The sequence below is a fragment of the Heteronotia binoei genome, chromosome 7 (genome assembly GCF_032191835.1).
Source record: "Heteronotia binoei isolate CCM8104 ecotype False Entrance Well chromosome 7, APGP_CSIRO_Hbin_v1, whole genome shotgun sequence".
Classification (NCBI taxonomy): domain Eukaryota; kingdom Metazoa; phylum Chordata; class Lepidosauria; order Squamata; family Gekkonidae; genus Heteronotia; species Heteronotia binoei.
The window spans coordinates 49,245,592-49,260,756 of record NC_083229.1 but is presented as its reverse complement, the minus strand read 5'-3'; the positions used below and the strand labels follow the sequence as shown (position 1 = coordinate 49,260,756).

At 41.7% G+C, this 15,165-nt stretch overlaps 1 protein-coding gene across 5 annotated transcripts in view; it reads right to left on the bottom strand.

Moving 5' to 3' along the window:
- TPD52 (tumor protein D52) overlaps positions 1 to 15,165 on the bottom strand; it is a 107,164-nt gene that overhangs the window by 35,893 nt on the left and 56,106 nt on the right. For all 5 annotated transcript variants that reach the window (XM_060243594.1, XM_060243595.1, XM_060243590.1 and 2 more), the window contains one exon: positions 6,615 to 6,796. In XM_060243594.1, coding sequence (XP_060099577.1) covers positions 6,615 to 6,796 — 182 coding nt within the window. The remainder of the gene's footprint in view (positions 1 to 6,614; positions 6,797 to 15,165) is intronic.

Genomic DNA, 15,165 nt, shown 5'->3' with positions numbered 1-15,165 from the left:
CAGCTAATGGGCGAGCCACTGCCATGGGCTCAGGGAACAAAAACTTTTGAATGTTATAATATTTAGGAATAGATGTAATTCTAATATTATTACTAATAATTGATGGCTTTTTCCCAGTTATATTTTTTGGTTAGGTTTAAATGGCTGGCAACCATTTCAGTCTAACAGTGGGGCAAGTGCTGGCACCCATTTCAGTGGTCCATTTTGCTTCCCCCCATTCCAAAGTGGGAGGAAGCTAAATGGAGTGCTAAAATAGTTGGCAGTCATTTCAGCCTAGCCAGCAGGAAGCCAAACAAAGCACTGAAATGGCTCACAGTCATTTAAACCTAATAGGTGAACTGAGGACCCATGCCACTCAGTTGTTAGGTTTAAATGGCCCAAACAGCTAAATCGGACAAAACTCCAGTGCCTTTCCTGAACATTGGTTAAGGAGCTCCAAACCAGGCCAAGTTCACACTGAATTTTGGCTTGTGAACCAGTTCATGCCAATCCCTAATAATTTACCCTTAGTGGTAGCACTGTTCAAATGCTATAAATCTGTCCAATCTGTCCAGTTAAAGTAGTTCTGATCTATTGAACATATATGAACATATGAAGCTGCTTTATACTGAATCAGACCCTTGGTCCATCAAAGTCAGTATTGCCTTCTCAGACTGGCAGCGGCTCTCCAGGGTCTCAAGCTGAGGATTTCCCCACCTATTTGCCTGGACCCTTTTTGGAGATGCCAGGGATTGAACCTGGGACCTTCTGCTTACCAAGCAGATGCTCTACCACTGAGCCACCGTCCCTCCCCCCAATCATTATGTATTATGTAATAGGGGTGGCCAACAGCAGCTCTCCAGATGTTTTTTGCCTACAACTCCCATCAGACCCAGCCAACATGGCCAATGCCTGGGGCTGATGGGAGTTGTAGGCAAAAAACATCTGGAAAGCTACCATTGGCCACCCCGTAATAGACCTTTGCAAGTACATTGCTGCTTTGTAATTAACTAGGAATAAGGCCTGTTGTGGAAAGAAATACAATGGGCTCTAGAAAGAGGCTCTGAGCTACTGCCCCCCCCTTGCTGTTTTTCCACCCACTCACCCAAGTGGAAGCATTCACTCCCCCCAACTTTGGTGTTCACCCACCCAAGGTAGCCATTTTCTGCAGCAGAACTGATCTGACTTCAGCTTTCCATCTCCTCCCCTCTCCCTGCAGCCTCTATCTAGGAAAAGTACAGTCTTTCTCAACAATGAGGACCAAACATTCTCCTCTCCCCATTTTGATCTGCACAACAACCCTGTGAGGTAGGTTAAACTGAAAGTCCGTTACTGATCTAAAATCCCAGTGTGGACCAAAGCAGGCGGGAAGTGACCTCAGAAGGGTATAATGACATAGACTGCACCCTGCAAAGCAGTCATTTTCTCCAGGGGGCTGACCTCTGCCATCTGGAGAGCAGCTGTAATTCTGAGTGATCTCCAGCTCTAACCTGAAGACTGGCACCAATGGTTCCCCAGGAGGAAGCAGCTGGTTTGGAGGGTGGAGGGTGGCATTGTACCTGTCTGAAGTCCCACCACTCCTCAAACCCCACCCTCTCCTTAGGATAGCCAACCTCCAGGTGGAGCCTGAAGATCTCTGGTATTACAACTGAGCTGCAGACAACAGATTAGATGATAGATAGATGATAGACAGACAATAGATAGATAGAGTAGATAGATAAAGATATAGATCTCCCCAGAGAAAATAATTGCTTTGGAGGGTGGACTCTGTGGCATTATATTCAGTTGAGGCCTCTCCCCTCCCCAAACTCTGTCTTCTGTAGACTCCACTATAAAATCTCCAGGAATTTCCCACCAAGCTGGAACTGGCAGCCCTAGTCAGGACTGGGCCCAATGAGTTCTTCAAAGGCCAAAAGAGGCCTGGAGAGGGCCCCTGTCCCCCTTTACTGAGAGAACCAAGCTTGGTTGCCTTTTACTGACAATAGCAGGTTTGACTGGATTAGGTGTGATATGCAGTGGGGTAGTAGAGAGATACCAGCATGGAGATACCAGAACTGGTAATGAGACAGGAAACCTAGGTCCAGGAGGATGCAAAGAATAAATGGACATAAGTCTGACATTAGAAACCACAACATTCAGTTGCTGACCTAAGAGTAGCAGTGCTCTTACAAAGGAATTTCAAAGGGAGATTAGCGAGACTGCTGAATTGCAATTGATAGTGAAACTCAAGACAATGCATCCTTCTGGACTGAAGTGAGAGATAGTTCTCCTATTTCATCACCACTGTGCACTGTTATAATTTGGCATGTGAAATTACTCCACTCTCCACAATATAAGGACCAATCCAAGTGTTCTAATTCCTAATCAGGGTCTTTTTGAAAGAAAATAAATCCAGATAGAAACAGAGAAATCCAATCTGTTTTAAAAAAGAAAAAACACAACTTTTCAGAATAAGCCAAAATAATTCCCTCAATGTATATTGTGCTTGTCAGAAGAATCCATCCACCCTCCTTCCATCTCTCTGAAGAAGTGTGCTTGCACACAAAAACTTATACCTGGAATAAAACATTGTTAGTGTTCAAGCTGTCATGGGACTATCTTTCCTCCCCAAAAGAAGAGCAGCAGCACCAGAGAAGGAAGCAGAAGATCTCAGAGAGAGAGAGAGAGATGTCTTCCTATCTCTCCCGCATGAAGCAGCCACCGAGTTCTGTCTGTGTTAGGGGGAGGGAAGCAAGAGGCAGGAAGCACAGCGTCACTGAGGGAGCTGGGGGGAAAAGAAAACTACAGTGTGATTGAACAGCAGCAGTCCTGGAAAGCAGGAGAAGGAAGTTGCTTGGTGGCTGGATTTGAGCCCTGTGTGGGGTGGATCCACCTTGCAGGCTGCATGTTTGACATCCCTGGGCTACAATGTCCTACAACCTACCGGTTTGATCTTACAGATGTATTTTCTTCATATCCAAGTATTTTCTTGACGGCCTTAAGGTCTAAAAGTGAAACCTGGAACAGGACACAGGGAGAACGCAGTCCTAATTCAGACAGCAATCCTTAGCAAGCCTACTTATAAGTAAGTGTCATGGTATTTGATGGGACTTCCTCCTAGGAAAAGTATTCACAATACTGAAGCTTTAGGGTCCTCTCACTCCCAGGTGGTTAAAAAAATCAGAAGGAATTATTAGCTATAATTGTCTACCAGTTAAGAGCTGCCTCACAAGCCCTGCTCTCTGCACTTCAGCCTTCAGTGGAGAGTGGGTAACAACCAGAGACAGGGGTTTTCAGTAGAAGTTTCTCACATATGGGATGCCCTTCCTCTTCAGGTTTGCCTGTGCTTACTTTTCTCTTTTAGGTACCAGGCTAAACCATCTCCTTCACCCAGGCTTTTAATTATTTCAACACTATTTCATTCTGGAAATTGTTATTTTAAACTGGGAGTGGTCTGTTTTTATAGTCTAAGTTTTTATGCTGGGTTAGGTTTTTAATGCTGGATTTTAATTAATAAAATTTTTAATTGATTTTTATTGTCTAAACTGCCTTGGACTTCCTATAGCGCCACTGCTCTCAAGCATCAATCCTGATGCACTCCTTAATTATTGCATAGACCATCTGCACTCTCCTTAACCAGGATTAATACTAACCAGATCTGAACACAGAGTGTGAATCTGCTTTACAAACACTGCTTAAGGCTGAACCCGGATAGTCAAGACTGGTGCTGATGCAACCCTTAGCAATTGTCACAGTCAGAAGAAGGACAAGGAGAATTCATTCATCAGCAGATATACTGGGTCCTGTTGCATCTGTATCCTAACTACGACGACGGAAGTATAATGACAGTGTTCAATTTTTATGCAAATACTTTGCCCTTTCTGTAACGGATGATGGCTTTTTAGTGGATGGTGGTGTGCTGCATTCAGCATTACGTCATCCCTTAAAGTCACACCCCACTCTCCCTCTCCAATCACATCCTATTAAGGTTAACTTCCTAGCAACAAAATCCTGCTGGAAGGAAACCACTCAAAATCTTGCTGCAAGGAAATCACTCAAAATACGTTTACACAAACAAATAATTGAACCAACTGTGAAACTGCTATTTTGCATTACATATATAGGACTCCTCCAATTGCAGCTTTGTTTGACTTGTACTGAATATAAACACTGTTAAAGAGAACTGCACAAAGATCAGGAAATTCCTGCAGCAGCTACAGAGGGAAACATAAAAGAGCACCTTTCAAAAGATTATAATCTAGAAATATGTAAATTGCGAAAGGATTGTGACAGTGGGAAAGTAAAATGTTGGAATGAAGCAGAAAGACATAGTCCAATCATAGGATGATTTGGAAAGAGTATTAAAAACACTGCTAGAAGTCCGAAGGTTTGATTATAAAACTTTAAAAACAGGAGAAGCTTTTGCAAGTGTTTAAATCAGAACATTCATTTAACATACTTTACAACACTTAAGAATTTCATACTGTGATGAGGAGCAAGTTATAACGCAACCTTTTTGTTGTAATTAACAACCTTGGTTTGCAGACACCTATGTTTAAAATGGGAACCTCTCCTTTTAAACTATTAACTTCAAGTCCAAAGAAGAAGCACTGAAGCCCCCAGGTGTCATCTATGAACTAGGTAAAGAATCATGAAATTTCATAGGCAAGTGGTGCAGGGAAGAAATTCCAGCCTTTCCAACTCTCATTTACTCACCTCCTGTTCTTATGAGCCCACCCAGTAATCCACTTCAGACTATTCCTTCCCTGCTCTGTTGGCAGCACCAACACCTTCAGGGAATGGACGGATCAAAAGTGAGACAATGTTCTCAATTCCCTACCTCTTCTCTGTAAGTAAGGCTGCAGACAGAGACCCAGCCTATTTTGGCAGACATGCCTTACCCCAAATCTGCAATGACTTCAGACTGCAGAGGTGGCTTGCCATAGCCTGCCTCTGCATCATGACCCTGGTATTCCTTGGAGGCTGCCCTTCTAGCCAAGGCTGACTGTGATTTCTGCTATCTGATAAGATCAAGTTAGCCTGGGCTATCCAGGTCAGGGTATCAAGTCCATTGATTTCACAAAGCAAACCTGTTTCCTGGTCTGAATGATCTCTGCTTTGTCTAGTGGAAGAAGCATTTTTTTTCTGGGTTGAATCTACCTCTGACCCCAAATGCGTAATGATTTGGGCAGGTGTTAGTTGACTCTTCTGGAGGTTGATTAGGAAACTGTGACTGAAGAGGCACTGGATAGTGTCCTGAATATTCCTGAGTGGCATAACCTCCTTTTTGTCCTTGGTCTAAATTAAGATGTATTCTAGGCTATCCCCAAATAGCTTGCCACCCAGGAAAGGATGATGCCACATGACACTTAGAAAGAGAGTCCACATTCCAGGACTGGAGCCAGAGACCACTGTGGAAGCCATGGCTCTTGCTGACAACTTGATCATGTCCAGGCTACCATCAGACATGAAGGCTGCTGCCCTCTCCAGACTGTGTATGTAACTTGACATGAGCTAATTTAAATCTGAATGTTCTTGGGACAATTTATGATGCCACATATATGAGGCTCTTGACATCAAAGAAGTGGCAGCAGAAGCTTTAATAGAGAAGGCAATGGCCTCATGGGCTCTGTTGAAAGCTGAGTCGCTTTTTCAATTACTGGGATCTTTAACGGGATCTACTGCCCTCTCCCGCTTTTGGAAGAGCCACTCCTGATGCTAAGCTAGCTGAAGAAGCATCTACCACGATAACTTTCAGTAAACTGGTTACCTTGGGAGGGAAATAATACATTCTTTTAGCCAGTCCAGAATGTGAACAATTATTGGTAGGAACTGACCATTCCTCTTTTATCTCAGTTTTTTTTTTTTTTAGGAAGGGAAGGGAACTGTTAAACCCAACTCTTTAACCCTAGCAAAAACCTCAGGGGCCCCTTTATCATCATCATTCTCCTAATCTTGTTCTTCCTTGGGGATTTCTACCTTAGGGGCAGAAAGTTGTAGGATTTGTAATGCTTTATGTAAGACAGTGGGAAGTTCCTCATAACAAAAAAGTCAAAAGAGTTGGCTTGTTCTGTTGAGGGACTTAATCCTCAAACAACTGGCCTTTCTCTTTATCCAGTTCTGCATCAGAATTCTCAGAGCCAAAGGGGAAATCCATATCTTCAGATCTGTAGTCTGAGAAATTTGAAAAATTGCTCCTAATGGGGAAGGTGCTTTTACAAGTAGACCAGTTTCGCACTAGACCTTTAATCCTGGTTTAGCCCTATCCCCAAACTGACATTCAACACTAGAATCATAGAATCAGTAGTCTTTTTTGGCCAAGAGGAATTTCTCTGTGTCTAGAGGCCTTCAAGTAACTAAAATTTTTTTGAAGGTGTTTGACTGGAGAAGGAGGGGTTAAGGGAGAAAGAGGCCTTGCACCATCTTTTCCCGGAAGGCAAAGAAGCTCTTTTTTCTTTCTCTGACTGATTGGAGACAAAAATTAAAGGCAGAGAAAGCTAAGTTTTGAACTACTATCCAATATCCCACGCACCAATGAAATATTCATTTGCTGATTAGAGGTCAATTATTCAGCAATTAAGGGTTACCACATGTCCTCTAAAAATGCACAAATATTCAGCATAACTTAATATTTGTATTATGAAGATGTTACTTACTCGCCATCCACTTCTGGTCGTTTGCATACGCAGTGAAATTTGCCACCAAAATCTATATATAGATCATCTTCTAAGACCTGGAAAATCTCTCCAATAACAATTTTGTCTTTAGCAGGTCCCATCTGAATCAGAGGAGAGCGCCTCAGCATGGATGCAAAGGATTCTTCTTTCTTAGAAGGCTCCTAGGAAGAAAACAAAGTTAGGGATGAGGGGTGGGGAAGAGAAGGGCGGGAAGTGTTGTATATGTTGGTTTAAGTTGCAGAAGACCAAGCCATTAAATATTCCTTCACGTTTATAAGAAACAACCTGAGAAATGTATTTACTTTGAATATTTTTAAATTTTCTTTTTTCGCTGTCTGGACTCCATTTCAGAGATTCTTGGGGACAGGAGCAAGCAAAGATCCTCCGCATATAACTAGGAAGTACAACAGTGGGAGGACAGACTTGGGATGTGGGACTCAGCACCTTAATCTGCTGTTTGTTTCTTACTCCTGAGGTTACCAGTTCTAATACCTGAGAAGGCCAGCCAAGAGCATCAATGAAACAAGCAAAAGCTGGGTCACCTAGATGACTAAGGGGGGAAGAGATAGGCTAAAAACTAACCCCCCCCCCCCTCAGCAATCTCTCTTTGTCTGCTGCCAGCAAGACAGAAGCTCATAATTGCACCTGACATCCTTGCCTTGGGAATGAGAACAATTGCTGCTATTGTAAAACAGCCACTTCCAAGCAGGCAGATATTTCTCCCCAAGACTGCTGTAGATCGGGGTGGCCAATGGTAGCTCTCCAGATGTTTTTTGCCTACAACTCCCATCAGCCCCAGTCAGCATGGCTGATGGCTGGGGTTGATGGGAGTTGTAGGCAAAAAACACCTGGAGAGCTACCGTTGGCCACCCCTGCTGTAGATGGCAGAAGAGCAGCTAAAGAGGCAGTACCCTGGTTATCTAGGGCTGGAAGATGAAAAGGCAGCTTTAACACTGATGCCACTCTTCACCTCAACCTCTAACAAGGTTTTTAAAAGGGGGTATAATAGTTGTTCTGAAGGCACTCTAATAAGAGCAAAGGGGTCAGAAGAGCAAGATACCAGTGTTTCTGATAGGGCATACTTTCCTTGAAGTGTTCAGTGTATAATCTGAAAGTTGCCTTGCCTTAGATACTTAGGTGGTAAAAGTGACCACAAATGCATTTTATCTGTAGATTCATATACTGGTAATCTTCCTAGAAATGACTTGGCTACAGTTATGCATTCTCTGGTAACTTTCAGACTGAAGTGCAGGCTCTTTCTAAACAAATCTAAGTTGATAAAATGAACCCAAAAAAGAGGGGGTGGATTTGTGGAACAGACTGCTAAAAACATCAGAACAAACAATAAGCATTTCTTCAAATACATCAGAAGCTGGAAATTAATCAGGCTTGGCCACTGGATTATTTCATTATATCTGTAGCCCTCCCTCCCCTGTACTGCAAGGCTCAAGGTGGGTAACAAGAAGTTAAAAGCACTATCATAGTTAATTATTAAAACAATTTTATTTATTTAATTTATATCCTGCCCTCCCCACCAAAGGCAGGCTCAGGGCGGCTCACAAACCAAGGGTCGACACAAACACATCAGTGTGACCGATACAATAAGCAACAATAAAAACATAAAACATAAAAAAATTAAAATATTTGCATGTTTTAATAAATAGCATAATAGCAGTAAGAAATAAAGACAAATAGTGATGTAGGCACTGATACAATTTATCCAGGTGAGGTTGTGCAAGCTGTGTCTTTGTAAAAAGTTGGAACACAATGCAATGAATGGTGGGATGACAAAAGAGTGAAAGGGTTGCTCAAGGAACCTGACTAGAGAGCAGAGAAACTGAATGACTTATTTGTGTCTGGTTTTTCTAAGCAAAATCCGGGATACATGCCCAAGTCAGAACAGCCGTTTTTGGGAAGGATGTCTGAAGATCTATGTTGAATAGAGGAGACAAGAGATTAAGGTTTAGGACTATGGGCAAACTAAAACCTAATAACTCTCCATGTCCAGATGGCATTACCCCCAAGGATTATTAAATATTTGAAACTATTGATCTACTAACCAGTATATGTAACTTGTTGCTAAAATATGGCTCCGTATCAGAGGACTAGAAAGTAGCAAATGTTACACTGATCTTTAAACAAAAGTCCAGGAAATCCAGGAGAACACTGGCCAGTTAGTTGGCCCTAAGTCATGGTGGATCACAATAGGGCCATGCCACCCACTCATGCACCATGCCCCAGCAGATGAATGGAGGCTGTCCTGCTAAGTGGGTTAACAGGCATGCCCACAGGATGATCTGGGAAACATACAGCCTTCCAAAGTGGTTTTGACGAAGAGTCTCACCAATGGCTTCTGAGTATGGATTAAAAATCAGTTCCAGGAAACAGAGAGCATGAATAAACAATATTGGGATTGGAGTGATGCTTTTTAAATCATAAATGAACAGGATTTTTTTTTGGGGGGGGGGAGGTTGAGCAGTGTAGTAGCTAGGTTTATGGATGAAGCCAAATTATTCAGGATGAATAATCAAAGTGGGCTATAAAGAGCTCTGAGAGAATCTCTGTGAATTGACAGAGTAAGCAACAACACAACAAATGAAGTACAATATAGTTTAAGTGCAAAGTGAGAAACAAAAGAGCAAAAATTCCTGATTTTAAATATATGTTGATGGGATCTAAACTGGTTCTGACTGAGAAATGCACTACTGGAGTACGACTACAAAACATCTTGCAAATACCTGGCACAGGGATCTCCAATATGGTGCCCTTGGGTGCCATGGTGCCTGCCAATACTTTTCCTGGTACTCGCCAAGTGTTTTTAATAAGGGTGTGGGGTCAGGTAGGGCTTCTGCCCAGCAGGGTTTCTGATTGGTTGTGACTGGCTGTTTTGGTGGCAGCTACTACTACATTGTTGGTTTCACTCTCTAATCCAGTTAATTTTTAAAAATTACTCCTCTTGCCCCTTGTATTTGGGCTTCCTTTGTGTGTAACCCCTGCCTCTCATGGAAGCCATTTTGTGATTGGCTTCCCTTCAATGTCAATCATTCATTAGTTGTACCCGCCACCTTGTGTCCAAATTCCAAACATGCCCATAGGCTCAAAAAGGTTGGGGACCCGTGACCTAGAGATAGTAGGGATAGGAATGTGCAATGACTTGCATATGATTTTGTCATGCTTGGTATCATAAAAGTCAGTAGAACCCATGAGAAAAGCCAGTTGGGAACAAAAGAAAAGGACCAAGTTTCAAGAGTTAGAATGTCAGAGATGCTGAATGAATCCTAGAACTGGTTTCACAACCAAGGAAAACTATTTTAAAAAATACAGCAGAATTGTTCAATATTTGTTTTCAAACGAACATACAACAAAGAGAAAAGTGTACATGAGAGGAGCAAACAGACAGAATTTGGACGCCAGCAAATTTATACAGTACTTGGTGCAATATTTATAGAATGAAAATACACAAAGAAGAGGCCACGGCAAGCAATAAACCTCGGGAATACAAATATTAACACCATCCTGCTTTATACTTGCAAACTCTCTCTCTCCCAAACAAAGAAATGAGTAAGTGGGTAAACTGACTGCAAAAATTCCAAGAAATAATCTTGTAAACACATAGCAGCATCAGTTCAAACTGGCTTGCTCTTACCGGCTTACGTGGAAAAACCCTTTGTAGCATCATCAAATAAGTAGTGGTCTAAAATAATAGGTTTGTACATTTGTGTGTGTGTGTACACATGGACTGAGAGTAGACAATGTTAAGAAGGTAAGCATTCATGTTAATGAGAACACAAAAACACCCTGATCACTGGAGGGTAAATACAACTTGAAAATTTGTTGAAGCATTACATCTAAAATACCAAACAACTGCTGAAGCACCAGACATGATTACAGCACAATCCAGTGGAGCACATGAGAGCCACTCCTAATCCTTGTTAGTATTATTTCAGGAATAAAAGCCCAATGTCGTGGGAGTGTTGACTGGAAATACACAACAGGAGCTGGAAAAGGTAACAAAGCATTTGAGGTGACTACTTCATTTGAAGCTAAACTAACAGTGTCAAATAAATCATACCACTCCTATAGACACCCTAGAAGAATTAGACATTGATTAGTTATAAAGACTTATGTAGATAGTACATTAGCAGTGATCACCACATGCATATAACACAATAATGTCTTATATATATATATAGCTCACAGAGTCAGATTACCTAAAACATGCTGCTTGTTCTTATAGTCATGTTATTGTCTCTTTTGATCTTTATGGTGCCTTCTTAAATATATGAACCTGCCATTTACCAACCAGGCCCATGTTGGACAACATGGCTAATTCTCCTGCTTGTTTATTCACATCTTTCTTTCCACACTCTTTCTTCCATGTTCCTTTCCATGTTGTTTGTTCCATCATGACATAAACCCACAATCGCACCCTCATTACTACCACTCCCTTACCCTTTGAAATGTTTTGCCTTGTGCTAGCAATAGGCCGCTACCACCACCCAAAATGGCCAATCCGGTTCAATTTCTACCCCCTGCCACAGCAAAACCAATTATTCTTTATACAAAGACCTCAGTTTTTCATTATATGTGTTACATGCTACCAAAGGACTAAAATAATTCACTCATCTGATACTGGTGCCTACTGCCTAGGATTACAAATACTCCAGGCCACAATACTATCCTGTCCTTAACCACACTACCTGAACAACAACTATTGCTGCTGTGGATGCAGAGATGAATATTGTGTGTCACTGTGTGACTAAATCTCTACCATCAAAATAATCGTCATCTTTGATAGAATCAGCAGGGTCAAAAGGTCTATGACATGGTCAATATTGCCATGGGTTTCTACTCCCCTATAGCTTCTACTGAGCAAGGATTAGGTACAGTAGTATGATAATCTCCACATCATTTCCAAAATACTAGCAAAAATTAAGAATGCTTGAGATGGAGACGGGATAAGGCAAATGAGACACCAATGATTTGTCACCTTTTCAGGAAGCTGAAATGGAAACCAGCAGCAGAAACAGAAAACAGTGTCATGGATTTTAACTTTAATCACTGTTTAGGATTTTACACTCTAGGCCTGAAAGCTTACTTTTTGGTTCTTGTGTAGATGTAGAAAAAACATTCATGTTTTCCACTATTACAGTTAACAAAACTTTTCAGGCTTGAAGAATAATTTATTAATAAATGGCTTTATGACCAGAATAAATCCAAGAACAAATGGAACAGTTATTTTCTGAGGTGGTCAGAGATGCCTTATGTCAATCCTTTAGAGACCACAATTCAGAAGTTTCACTTGTATAACAACTTCTATATAAATTGTCCATATCCTATGGCCTCTGAATCACTCTGCTCTGGAATTCAGTGAAATCTGCTCCCACACCTCCTTTCTCTTCTTCTTCTTTTTTTTGGGGGGGGGGGCAAAGCACTGGGTAAAAGGCTCTGAAACTCAACCTTTTTTTCCCTAAAAGTCAAGTTAGGTAGAATAGGAATGACATGGGGCTGCCTTTGACTGACTCAGAAACTGTAGCTAGTGCAGAACGCTGCAGCACAGTTGTTAATGGGGCTTCCTCAGTGGGAGCACATTCAACCAGTGCTGAAAGAGCTGCACTGGCTGCCTATTGTGTTCTGAGTCCATTCCAAAGCGCTGGTATTAACCTTTAAAGCCCTACGTGGTTGAGGACCTGTCTATCTAAACCGCCTTTCCTCATATGTTCCCCAGAGAGTACTGCGCTCGGGAGCACAAAATCTGCTATCCAACCCCAGACCAACAGAGGCCAAACTGAGCTTTACATGTGCCAGGGTCTTCTCGGTGGCAGCACCAATGATGTGGAACACCCTCTAAGATGCCATAAGGGCCCTGCGGGATCTCTCCCAATTCTGCAGGGCCTGCAAAACTGAACTTTTCTGACTGGCCTACAATATTCAAATGGGAGAAGGCTGCCACTTTCATGCTGCTAAGCAATACCTGTTATGAGGAACTAGGATCATCAGAAGGACCACTATAAGAAATTATGACATCAATATAATTTAGACTGCCGAAGAAAGAAAACTGTGATCTACCTGTACCAAAAAAGTTTGAGTAGCACCATATATGTAGTTTTTATTGTTTTATTGTTTTAAAACTGTAACCTGAAATTGTTGTTTTTAAAATGATTGTTAGCCACCCTGAGTCCACTTGCAGAGAGGGTGGAATAAGAATCTAAGGTAAATTTAAAAATAAATAAATAAAATATGCATACTAACATAAGATTGATTTCTATGGGGTATGCCAATGTTACGCATATCTAGCTAATGTTTTGTTTAATTGGATTATTTAAAACAAAAGTTTTAATAAATATATTGACTGTTTATTGGCTGGAAAACACTGGATTTCACTTCAAACTTGGAAGAGACAAATAGGCAACCCTAAATGTTTTCCTTAGAGATAAAGACTTATAAAGGAACATTCAGCCATCAAGCACCACTATGATTTAGTTGTTAATGCACTGCTTTAATTACATCAGAGGTTTTTAATCTCCATGCAGCTGTTTAAAGCAATGCCCCCCCCCCCAAAGGTGGGTCCCAGGCCAGAAAGTCACAATAGCATTCACTCATTAGAGCCTCAAGCACTCTGACAGTTTCTACACTGATGACAATCTGTACCCAGCAGCATTCTAAGAAGGCAGTCTTCCTTATCATTCATGATTACGACTTTTATTATAGAATTTACAGGTTGTGTATATGAGACTGCCTGGGAGGGTTAATTCTTTCCACACTCTAAGATAAAGAATGCAAATGAATATTCTATATATCTAGGAGACTTCAGTACAGTGCACATTTCACCTTCTCTCTCATTCCCAAATTAACATCAAAGGCATTTAATTGTACAACTTGCAATCCTACACAGAATTACTCCAGTCTAAACCCACTGATGTCAATAACTTAGGGTGGATTAACTCTGCATAGGACTGTACCATTAGTGTTCTTGGCATTCCTTTCCTTTAGGAGTAGGAAGGACACTGCCCTAAACAGACACTCTGGAGCTCCCAACATGAAAAGCCAATAAAGTTGAATTCTTTGAGATGCTAGGGTTCAAATCTCCAACTCAGCTCACTGAGTGATCTTGGAACAAAGTAGGAGTCCAGCAGCGCCTTTAAGACCAGCAAGGTTTTATTCAGAATGTAAGCTTTTGTATGCATGCATACTTCATTAGACAATGAACTTGGGTTAGTCACCTACCACAGACACATTGTATGTATAAAGCAGAAGAGAAAAGACTCATAACATTACAAAACATGACTGACAGATTAGTCCACTATTCAGGTTTCAATGAATTTTGGATTACACAGCCCCTCTTTATGGAAATAATGGATACTAAAATAAAACCAAATGTGAAATTCAAAAAGACACTAATTTCTTATAAATTGAAGGCTCACAATAATTTCAATTCCCCCCCCCCCAGTGGATTGATCAGCATATTAAAGGGTGAAAACACTTTAAAAACACTTAGAACTTACAGCAAAGTCTGAGTTCAGTGGCACCTTTAAGACCAACAAAGGTTTAATTCTGGGTATAAGCTTTCATGTGCATACTTAAGAAAGCTTACACTCAGAATTAATATTTATTGGTGCCACTGGACCCAAACTTTGTTTTGCTGCTTCAGACCAACACGGCTACACCTGAATCTATTTTAGTGTTTAGGGTCAGCATCTAAAGTACTGTTAATCATAATAAACAATACCAATAATACTAGCCCGCCTTCATACATACGGGACTGAGTACAGTCAAAATAAACTAGAGGAGGACATGAAAATACAAAAAAGGATTTAGGAGCTTTAATAGGCAACGGAACCTCCACAGCTTTCCCCACTAGCAACGTGGAGTCTGCAGCCCTCCCCCCCGGAACAGACCCAAGACACTGTAAAAGGAAGCAGGGGAAGGGTAAGAAGGGATGCACGTCTTAGCGTAACCGAACCTCGCTTCCGCCGCCTCCCGAAAGAGCCCGGCGCCCATTGACGAGTCTCGCTCCCGGAGCCTGACAAAGTTCAGCTTTCGTCAAAAAGGCGCATCGGTGTAACTGTCCTGCTGCAGCGATAGTAACCCTTGCAGCTGCCATGACAGAAAACTGTTCCACGACCTTCAACAGCCAACCAACTCCTGCGCCGGAAATCGTCACGACACCAGCAGCTCTATGATGTACAGAAAAAGACTTTTGAGTCACGTCGTAGAAGAGCCGGGCTCTCTACAATCCGCAGTATTTGGTTCCGCTCTTGGGCGGCGCCCTAGCAACCAACCCCCGGGGTTTCCCGGGCGCTGCTTTCCCTATTGACGTCATGAAATAAAAATCAAGTTCCAGTCTCGGGAGGGGGAAAAGAAAGGGCAAATATAACCCGGCGGCGTAACGTGATTGTGATTACAGTTATGATGCGGAAGTGGGGCTTTAAAAAAAATAGAGAATTAACTCAAGCACTTAGTGCAAATGCCAAGGCAAAAAGACTGTCTTGTTATGTGAAAATACCACAGGCGCTAACCGCTTTAGTAT